Source organism: Cyprinodon variegatus, unplaced genomic scaffold (assembly GCF_000732505.1).
Source record: "Cyprinodon variegatus isolate N-32 unplaced genomic scaffold, C_variegatus-1.0 Scaffold503, whole genome shotgun sequence".
Taxonomy (NCBI): domain Eukaryota; kingdom Metazoa; phylum Chordata; class Actinopteri; order Cyprinodontiformes; family Cyprinodontidae; genus Cyprinodon; species Cyprinodon variegatus.
In genome coordinates this window covers 31969-43467 of record NW_015150956.1, presented here as the reverse complement: position 1 = coordinate 43467, position 11499 = coordinate 31969, and the positions used below count along the sequence as shown (strand labels likewise).

At 36.0% G+C, this 11499-nt stretch overlaps 1 protein-coding gene across 1 annotated transcript in view; it reads right to left on the bottom strand.

Moving 5' to 3' along the window:
- Positions 1-11499, bottom strand: part of LOC107094726 (interleukin-1 receptor accessory protein-like 1) — a 56723-nt gene that overhangs the window by 26388 nt on the left and 18836 nt on the right. The window contains exon 3 of the mRNA XM_015390521.1: positions 2766-2911. Within this exon, the coding sequence (XP_015246007.1) occupies positions 2766-2911 (146 nt within the window). The remainder of the gene's footprint in view (positions 1-2765; positions 2912-11499) is intronic.

Below are 11499 nucleotides of genomic sequence, written 5' to 3'. Positions count from 1 at the left end.
GAAATAAAAACCTCAAGTATTCGATAACGTAACGTTTAACGTAAAACCCACAACTGCAGAAAAGTGCATTTTCAAAATTAGCAGAATATCAATATAGTTTTGCAGGCATTTGGAATGGAAACGCAGCTATTGCTTGAAAAATATGAACACTGAAATACCAAGATATTAAGAAATAGCTCAAGACACCCGAATAAATCATGGGAGTTTTTTTTTTTTATCCAAACATTGGATGCATTGTTATTTACAATCGATATAAAAAGCACTAAAAGAACAATGGATTAAACTGAAAAGAGAATAAAAAGGACAAAAAGAAAAGGATAATTGTTACCAAAACTACTATTTAAAATCAATTTCTGAGGAATAATAAAGTATGATAATAAAGTATGAACCTACATCTATTCCTACTAAAAAAAAATCACATCAGTTTGCATCAGCTAACTTAGATATAAAATGTTTCTATGAGTCTCAAAGAGCTTTCTGAGGCTTCAAAGGTATGACAATAGCAGCTTATGAGTCTGCTGAGTGATTAAGGAGGTCTGTAAATCAGTTATTTTACTGAAAGAAACAAATATTTTCAAAAAAACCTGCTAATATTCTAAGCTCTGGGTTCCCCTAACGAGCTAACCCCAATGATAATTAGTTATAACTAAAAAGTGGCCATACTGGCAACACTAATTTTGAACGCTGGGATTCTGAAACAGATTATAATTCGCTTAAATTTCTAATAAATGTTAAAAGTTCAACTTAAATCTCAAATTGGTGAAAAGACTTTCCCTTCTGTCTGATGTCGCTCTATCTTTCCTCCTGGTGACGCCTCACAAATCCTGGATAGTCAGCCTTCATTGGCTGACTAATGCGCGGCAGTAAAAGCCTGGACTAACTGCGGCGCTGCATGCACGCATAACCACGGATAGAGAAGACTCTCCCTTCCATCACGATCCATCACTGGTGCGCATTTCACCTCTTTGTAGTGAGCGATGCCCACCTCCCTGCAGTGGACATAAAGCTGACAGCTCCCATGATGAGGGATGATGTTCCTGAAAGCTAACGAGCGTGGTCTGCTTCGCTTCATCACACCTGTCCGGAGATGACCTTCAGCCAAACTCACCGATGGACGTCGGGGCACGCAGGTGAACCAAAAAAAGAAAAAAGAAAGAGCAAACAAACATGGGAGGCAGCGTGACTTAAAGTTTCGCAATCCTCCACCGAGCTCAGCTGGAGCTGGCCTTGGTCCTGGCAATCATTCTTTCTTGCATGATTTCTCAGCGCCGGGGCTTACAAGCACAGCTAAAAACTCCACTCCCAACACATATTTAATTCAATGTCCTCCCCACCTCTGCCTTTGTCCTCCTGCCTCTGCTCTACCCCTGATTCTCTGCTCAAATGTGCGGACCTCATATTGAGCCAGCTGCTTTTCAAGCTGCAAAGATTACAGCGGAGGAGGAAAATTCGTCCCTGCCTGGCGTCCATATTGTAGCAGCGCTGCAGAGGGACAGATTAAGACAAATTAGCTCCTGACGACTTAAAGAGTGGATATGATTGAGCCGCATGGAAGAGAGCTATTCATTACTTCCCCTTGCTCTCTTTTTTCTGCATCTCTCCATCAAGGACGGAGCATGAGATGATGAGGAAGAGTCAAAGAATTAGTGAAACATTGTACCTTTAGTGCCTTAGAAAACTATTTGTATACAAAATGAATGCATCAGAATAACACACAGAACTTTTGGTTGTAATGAGACAACATGCGAAAAGGTTCAAGGGATTGGAAAACTTGCAAGGCACTGTATGCTAATACTGTTGCTGGTATTATGAGAACAGGAGGAGTTGAGCATCACACCCTATGCATTGCTGCTGGAAATGTTTGTGCTTGTGTGTGAGGGAGCCAAAGAAAACCAAATCAAACGGGGGAAATAATCATATTCACTTTGAGCATCGAGAGTCGAACAGAAGACAGCGTGATGCATTTTTCCGTTGCTGTTTTTTAAGGTGATGCAAACACTGAGCAGTCTTAAAATGCTTCGCAACAGAAAACAAGAAAATAAAAAGACTAGATGAGTCCTTGCAGTCTTTCTATCCTGCTAGGGAGAGGCTAATCTGCAGTAGTTTATTTTCAGATTCCACCGTGCAGCATAAGCTCCTTTAATATAGCAAATGGAGAGGAACTGGGCTGGCATCAAAGTTAGATCCAAGGCTTCCAGCTTTAAAGAGAGGGGGGGATATCTTACTATGTAAATGTATTCCATACCCAGAACTTAAAGGCTGCAGAGATCCTATACATACTTAAGAAGGACAGTAAAATAATCTGCATCTCTTTTTTAATTTATCATTAAAAAATGTCAAGATGGTGTTAAAAGAGGGATTTTTTTATTTGTTAGACACCCACTAAGGTAATTATTTTGATTCAGATCCTTTAAATTCTTCAACAGAAGGTCGCAAAAGCTGAAATCTGCATGTAAATGCCTATAGTAAGTGGAAAACAGCTTCCTGGGGTGAAGTTGAATACATGGTTTTATTTTCTTATCTTTCCTGCTATTTCCCCCCCTAAGGCAGCAAACAATTGGTCAATTCCCAAAATCCCACCAGTAGTTCTTCATTTTATCAGGAAAAATGCACCAGGAGATTGACTCCATTGTCCTAGTGAAGGTAAGTGCTTTTAAATTGTGTGATCTACCGTCTCAGCTTTAACATGTCTTCACTAAACATTTAGTCTGGTTTTTGTATCTGTTAGATTAAAGGTGAAACGTGTGGTGGATGTTTTGGCTCACCTTTCTTGACGAGCTGGATGTTTGCTTGGCGCCGCCCGTTGGCGTTTGTCACATAGCAGGAGTAGTTGCCAAGGTCGCTCTCCTCCAAGGAGCTAATGGTCAGAGAGATGGAAACTTCCTGCTCGCCCAGGTGTTCCCGGATTTTCCTGCAGAGGTCGGCACAGAACTCGTAAATTTGTGCACGGACGTGAGCAGTTATTGCATCTCCCTTGTGCCAAAAAGATTTCGGTGAGCACAATGAAACAAACACAGAGCAAAGATTTGAAAAGCAACAATTACATGTCTTAAAAAGGGAATGTAACTGTCTAGAAGGTTAAGATCAAAGCAGCTTCTGGCAGTCTGTGTTTAAGGAGTCTGATTGAAAATAATGAAAAGAAGAAAAACACGGCGATCGGAGTTTGCAGAGAGCAGAAGTTGGTGCTTTAAGTTTTGTAAATTTGCTTTGTGATGATAGATTCCAAACAATGCCTGATCTGACATTCCATAAAAGCTGAAACCAAATAAAGAAGTCTCTCTGATTTCCTACAAAAAACACAAAAAGATGTTTCCCTGGAAGGAATTGCTCTTCTGCTAGCAGCATGAATCCTAAAATCTAAACTTGGCATTACAGTTTTTATATCATATATGCTCCTTTGAATGTGAAACCTGCATATCCTGTAGCTTTGCTCCATATTTCTATAAGTGTTCCAAACTATTATTTCACACTTGATTCTGACTTTTTAAATAAACGATGAAATGAATGAAAACAAAATACAGTCGTCAAAGGAGGATTTATCTAATTCAGAGAAAAAAAATCCAAAACATTTAAATAATCTGACCCTTTGCATAAAAATGTCATCCCCTATAAACACAAGAACCGATAATAAGTTTTACATCCCTGCAGGAAATGTGGCCCACTCTTTTTTGCAGAATTGGTTGAATAAAATCACTCTGCTGGTTACATTAATGTCCAGTTTGATATCAAGGTGGGGAATCCTACAATGTTAGAGAGATATACCCACCTTCAAAAAACAGAAATACAAAACATTTTTCTTCAGATTTTCTTGTGTATAAGTCATGTTCTACTCTTGGTAAGCTCTTCTAAAATATAAAATGTATGGAGTGAAATATATAAAGGTTTTTGGTTTTATCAATTTGTCTTTTGATGGGGCTTCAGATAATTTGTGGTCAGCAGAAATGTTTGAATCACAGCTTGACCATAAAGGGCTGTTTCTACAGAGAGTGTGCATAACAATCATTAATGCACACTCTCAGATAATTTAGAGAAGCCATTTAACCTAACAGTCATGTTTTTTGCACTGTGGGTGGAAGCCGGGGTACCCACGCAATGAGAGAACCCACGCATGCACACACAGACATGCATGGGTTCAAGTAGAAAACCCCGGACCAGGAATCAAACCCAGAACTTTTGTGCTGCAAGGCAGCAGCGCTAACCACTGCCCACTGTGCAGCCCCGAGCACGGACCTTAAAAAAATTGCTTTATAACTTTCTATACTGATTGACATCAATAGCTGTTCTTGAAGTTTTTTAGATGCAAAAAATATCTATTCATTTTTGTAATCTTTCAGTGTACATTATGTGGTTAAGCACTTTTTATTTACATCAAATTATTACATAGTGCTGAACCAAATTTGACAAAATTGCATTTCTTGCCTTGTACTTCAAATCTGATGAATAAAGTAACTGATGTGAAAATTCTATTTCTTTTACATTAAATTATTATTTTTAAGCCATATGGAAAAAAACATTGTTTTAATCATTAAAATGAGTAGCAGAAAGCTAAATACCAAATGCTTTTAGTGTACAGTATTGCAAATTAAATGCAAAAGTGTGCATCACTAATGGTCAACATCTAAAGGATTAATCGGCTGTTATCAAGGAGAAAAGTGGCACAGCCACTTAACCTGAACTTTATATTCATACAATTAAAAACAGAAAACGTATTCAATATTGTAACTTCTCAAACAAATGGTTTAATTTGACATATATCCTCCACAAGCTTACTTTTTTCCCTTATTGAAAAATAAGGGGATCTGTGGGACAAAAGATTGATTAGGCGCTCGGAGGGAGATAATATTAAAAATCAATTTTGAAAATGTTCACAAAAACCCCCAAATTATTCGGATAGTTGTTTTTTTTTCTTGTTAAACTTTGAAAACTGACTTTTGTATTTACAGACAGTTATCTTTGTCCTAAATTAAAATATGTTTGATGAACTGAAACATGTAATTGTGACATAAAAGCAGAAGTAGAAGAAATCTGTCACAGACACTGCAACCTACTGCAATCATTTAAATTTAAAAAAATATAATACCTTATTGATTCTTGACTAAATATCCGATGTAAAGGAAACAAATTGTTCCCAAGGTTCATCCAAAATAATCAAAAGTCAGTGTGTGATTTATCAAAACGACATGACTGTCATCCCAGAGCACATGCAGAGGCCTGGGAGTAAAACTCAAAGCACTTCCTCCCAGCTGTAGCCTTTTAAACCAATCCCAAACAACATCAGATCAGATATTCTCTATAAAAGGAAAGGAATAAAGAAATTAGGCCCAAAATAACAAGCATCGACTCCTTTATAAAATATGGATTTTTCTGACAAAAACAAGTTTCTTTGAAGAAACTTTGAGCTATGCCTTGGTGCATCCTGAAAATCCATATATCCTGACCTTGGTATTACAGGTTTTTTTTATGAGATTTATCATTGATAAGCTCTGCACGGCAACAGTCTTGCTCCTTTTCCTAGCCATAAAAAAAGGAAAGTACATTAATCATAGCCTTCATTTAAAAACAGCTCAATAATCTGCTTATATTTGAAAACTACCTCTAAGAAACTGTGGTTATTGCTTGACAATTGCTACATATTACAATCTTATCCCTGCAATAGAATACAGCTTTATGTCTGCATAAATATGTGTGCTCTAACCCAGTCCAGAAAACATGTGCAGTCATCATTCAACTCAATGTAGTTGAATTGTCACTTATGGGGGAAAAATAAAAGAAACCTCTGCAAAACAATCCAGAGTGAGTACTGCAGCTGTCAATGTATTAAATACTGTATAGGTTGGTGTCACAGATCACAGTAGCAGTCTAAGCATAGGAATCAAAGTGGATTTAATTGTTCCACAAAATTATCTAGCAAAGCAGAAACTTTTAGTAGTTGGAGATAAACTGTTTTAACCAGTTTATCTCCAACTACTAAAAGTTCCTGTACATGTACATGAAACAACTATGTACACTTTTGCCTAATGTATTCAAGGGACATGAGTGCTGCACTACAGAATAAATACCTTATGAAATTATTTTTTTTATGTGTCTATCAAAACTTGAAATTAATATATAATTTATTGGAGAAACACATAATAAATTAAATATGTATTTAATTGATTTATATTCATTATTTTAGTACTTATTTCCTGTTTCTTGCAGTGAAGCACATCATGATTTAATTAAAACTGTCACACATCAAAGTCAAAAGTCAAACACCTGATTGGCTGCCTCTAAATGAGCATTTTTAAAAAATTTTTTTTTTTTACTCCCATGTCACATTTTTGCCAGGAAGGTTGAAAATAAATTTCAGAAATGTGTTGCCATTTTTTTTATAGCACATCAGGTGAGCAACGCCGGCCTCTTTACGCTTAACTAGGGATATAGAAGCCGGAGCTGCTAACCCAATGTGCTGCAAAAAAGCCGCAGAACATTTTTTAAGTTAATTCCATGATATTGAATTTAGAGTAAAACAGGGAATAGCATGAAGCCTCTGACTTTGACAGATGTGAGACAGTTTGAAGTAATTCCTACTATACTTCAGTGTAGCAACATGAAATAATTTATTAAATCATGAAATAATTATATGTACTCTAAAAAATATATTCATTATGTTTCACTGAGGCCCATATAATTATATATTTTTTAAAGATATTCTGTATTTTTACAATTTTTTTTTCTATATTTTGAATTTTTTTTCCAATTTCAATAAATTAATGACGCATATAAATAATTTCATAAGGGATTTATTAAATCGTGGCATTCATTACCCTCTATAAATATCTGAATTCTGAATGCAAGTTCCTAATACCCAGGGTTTGGTGTAAAGTTGGCCAAACTCTTATATGAAGGCTTTCCATCACTTTTATCATTTTATTATTTATTCAGGGGAACTGATTCACCAGTTGTCAGTTGTTTAATTGGGTTTATTTTAAGAAATGTTCCCTGTATGCCTTGTAGAATGGGTTGAAAACACTTAAAATGTAAGAAAATAGCTGCAAGCTAAAGATAGCTATCAAGGACACTGGCAGTTTCGGGAAAATTAATAGCTTTAGCCTTGCCAAGAATCACCTTTTCATTTTTCATTATTAACACCTGCAGGTACAGTACTAGTATTACTGTTAGAAATCATACAGGTAGGTAAACTTGTGCTTAAAGCTGGATTGTCGTGAGATCTAAGTTTTCAGTCTCACAAGAAATCCATGTTGAAAGACTCCTGCTAATACGCCAGTGTCATAATCACTAGCGAGTCGGTCCAATGACATGCCAGCAGTGTTTTTTGGGGCGGGACATGTAGGAATGACGACGGTCACAAGGGCCTTACTACTACGCTGGAGGACTCACCTGTCAATACAGCAATTGACACCGTTTTAAGCTAAAATAGCGACAATTTCTCATTTAAAAAAGGAGCAAAGAGAAGAATTTTGTGTATTTGTAGATGGGAAAGGTGTCTGTGCACACATTGAAAAAATTTGCAGCGACAGCATTTGGAAAAGTTTGATTTATAAGCTTACTCCGCTGGTCGTGAAAACACTCAAGCAGCTGCGGACCAATCCTTTTGTGATCACGGTGTCTGTGTTGGTGGCTCCGATTGGCTGAAAGTACATTATAGAGAGTGGCTACCAGCTGGCATATCACCCAAGTACTCGAAGTATCGTACTAAACGTCCCTCCTTTTTACGGACAGACTGAACGGCAGCCATTCCAGATGGATCACGTAGAACTCAACTCAGCCCCACACATATTATTCTTGCTTCTGCCAGGTCAACAGGTAGTGTCAATGTAGATATTATTAAATATGTTTAAAAAGAGTTCAATAGCAGCAAGTTTCCTTAATACAATAATAAAAAAAGCTCTATGCAGCTGCTTCCCTCCATTAATGCTTTAATACGCATTGTTGATGTTACCAGCAAACACCTTGCTGAATTAGTTCCCAAAAGAAACTAACACCAGCTTATATGATAAAAGTAATGTAAAGTCCTTTGGGAGGTGGTATGTATGTAAACAATGAAACATTAGAAACAAAAAAGCAGGGTCTTACCTGCGGGGGAGCAAAAGCACAGAATATGTATGAGCAGATAACCTTTTTAAGGCTGCAAAAAAAATTACAGCTATTTCAAGCCGCTGCTTAATGATGCATGGGGCTAATAGTGCAAAAAGGTGCGAGTGCCACTTAGGCATTCATCTGCAGCCCACTGCAGGGAATTTGCATATAAAAACTCATCTCATTCTTGTTGATCAATGAATGAACTAAATAAAGCAGATTGTGAAGTACTGGGTATATATGAGCACAAAATACAATACAGCCACTGCTGCCATGGCAATGTCTTACATTCGCTTTATGTGGCTAATAAGTGGAATCCAACAGAAAATATCACTCCGCAGTGAATTTCTTTTTATTGAGCATACACAAAGAGAAACCATTACAAGCAATTATTCTATAGCCACACATGCTAGTCGCTTCATAAAGCCTAATAATGAATAACTGCTTCCGGTAGAGGAACAGCAATTTTAGCAACTAAAGTTAGGTTATAGAGGCATGAGTGTAAAACTAATTTTGCCTTTTTTTTCTTGGTTCCTGTGAACACATCGCTCCACATTGTGAGGCCAGTCAGGCAGAGACACAGGACTTCACTTCAAGGTTGGGACACAGAGTCCTGCTGATGGCTTTTTAAAGAGTTTGGCAGTCATGTGTGACACAACATAGGCTGAAGTGAAGTAAAGGGAGCTGAAAAGGATACAATATATATATATATATATATATATATATATATATATATATATATATATATATATATATATATATATATATATCAATTAGTGTTGTTGTTAGAAGAATAGAAAAATGTGGTTTCCTGGAAAGGAGTAGGCAAGATGTATAACTCTCCCTCACCAAAACCTGGATGGAGACGTTTGAAGGCAATTATTAATTCAAAGAGGGAAATAAATGGAGAGTGTGGAAAAAGAATACTACCTTTGACTCTGTTTTTTTGTTTTCAAATCTTTATGTTTTACCATTATTAGTTAACTAAAAAAAATGGAAAAACATACTATATTTGAGTAGGATGCAGAGGTGCATTGCAAACTCAGCTTCTTACCACATTTTGTCACTTCGAAAAAAAAAAAAAAAGTTCTGCATATTAAAAACTGGATGGACCAACAAAGTAAGGCTTGATTACAAACTGGAAGGTTGTATACAATTGGGGAAATAACCATGCAATTTGTCAATTCAACATTCAATCAATCAAATCTCCTTTAAGTGTTGATTACAGATTATGGCAACAGAGAGAATTAACACTAAAGAAACCGAATAAATGTAATAGGATGTTGTATTATTTATGCAGTGATAGTAATATTTGTTCTTCAAGCAAAACACAGGTTAACACTTGGTAGAACCTTGTTGACAAGCTCAGGGCTAAGATGTTTTTACATGGTTAGGATGGGATTTTCTCCCACTCAACTTTGCACAGGGTTTATACAGCAATAGATAACTCTAACTTAATGCTTTTTAATGCTCTTAGAAATAATTTTAATGCCACCAACAGGTACCCGTCGACAGGCTGCAGCCATGTCCCGAATTCCTCGTTTTCCAGCCACTTTTGTTGAAATTGGCATTTTTTCCCCCCATTCTCTAGCTTTTTCTGAACATATGGCTTGCGATCAACCGGAAGCAGTTCCACACAAATATTTCGTGATATAATATGTTTAACGAAATTGTTTTTATAAAACAATTTTTTAAGAAATCATTTTAAATGACACAATAAACACATTTAATGAATTTTAATGCGAATTAAGGCCTTAATTAAAAAAATTATTTAATGACATTTGATGATTTTTAATGACTTGGCGGAAACCCTGTTGCAGAAAATTTCTAAAACCTTCAAGTTTCTTGGAATCCATTTTAAAACTCTCACCTTCGGCACCCTCCACAGGTTCTCTGTCAGACTGAAGTCAGGAGACTGAGTAGGCCTCTTTACGACCAGTCAAATTCTCCTTCCTGAACTGTGGTATTTTATGCTTTGCCATATCTTGTGCAGACACCTAAAATCCTGACGGCTATGCCATCTACAGCAAGCTATTTTTAGCCTCAATTGCTGCCTAATTATTGTTGTTTTAATATCACTACCTGTTTCATAAAGCTTGTTTGAATCAAATCAGAACACTCTTGAAATATTATGATTTGGACCTTAAAATTGAACTGGAATATTACTTAATTTAAGTCAATTTATAGATAATTAGACTGCTGAGATCTGTAATTCTGCTTATGGTACATTTCCTTGGTATGGATGATTGAGGAAAAAAACAAAAAAACATCCTACTACTACTACTACTGGTCAAAGTAGGCATTAAAAACTCCTGTTGAAGCGATCATTTTATTTTATTACTTGGCTGTGATGACAAAGAATTTAAAACATGCAGAAAATTACATATTATTTACTGTATGTAAAAAATACTCAAAAGACACTGAAAGAGAAAAGGAGAAAAAATAAGAGCTTTATTCCAAAAACTAAATAACATTCTTTTATTAAATCTTTTTTAATAAAGCAGGGATGACAGGATATAGACCATTATTATTTACTAAAAGGTCCAGATTTACCTTTTCTAGAATTCAACAGATCAATAAAACACTAACACTTCCTATATTTTCTTATTAGGTAAATAAAAGACTGTTTATTTTCCTTTAAGTTAAGACTTGACCTCTCCATGACATGATCATTATTCTCTTGTATGAACCAATTTATACAACAGTTTGCTTGTTCGTTTACTGTAGCAAAAACTGCATATGTTGAAAATGGTCGGACTATTTTTTTTCACTTTTTCTTGATTTTTTTCCCCCTCAAGAAATGTAAGAAATCAAAAGTGTAGGTAAATAATATCTTGTTTGCAGCCATATAAGAAAGCCTGCATAAAGATTTTCAGTATTCAGAGATGTGATAATTCAAATACTGCAGTTACATATGCACTTTTTTTATTTTTTATTTTAGTATAACCAATATTCCAAAGCCCTTACTGGTAAGGTTGACCCTTTAAGAATTCAAATGCATCTTTAAAAGCCCCAGATGAATTAATGTCCTTATGAGTGCATTTTTTAAAGGTCTTTCAAGCAATGCACTTTATCTGTAAGCTAGAGATGTAGTAATTCTGCTTTTTAAATATTCTTCAAATATTTTTGCTTCCTAACGACTAAGGCGGCTGGCCATGCTTCATAGTCATCAGATTGCTGCCATATTTCTTGAGCTACAAAAAGCCCAACTGATGCCCATCCACCGACTTAGAAACTTTATTCCTAATTGTTTAAGGCTCAGACTTCACTTCAAAGATCCATAAAATCTTCCTCTACAGCCGCAAGAGTTTGTATCAGCCTCGGATCTCGGAGGTGAGATGTTTTGCCAAAAGCTCCATTTTGTGTATTACAGGCAGCCCTTAAGGGAGTACTCCCGTGTTATTCATTTCCATTTCAAAG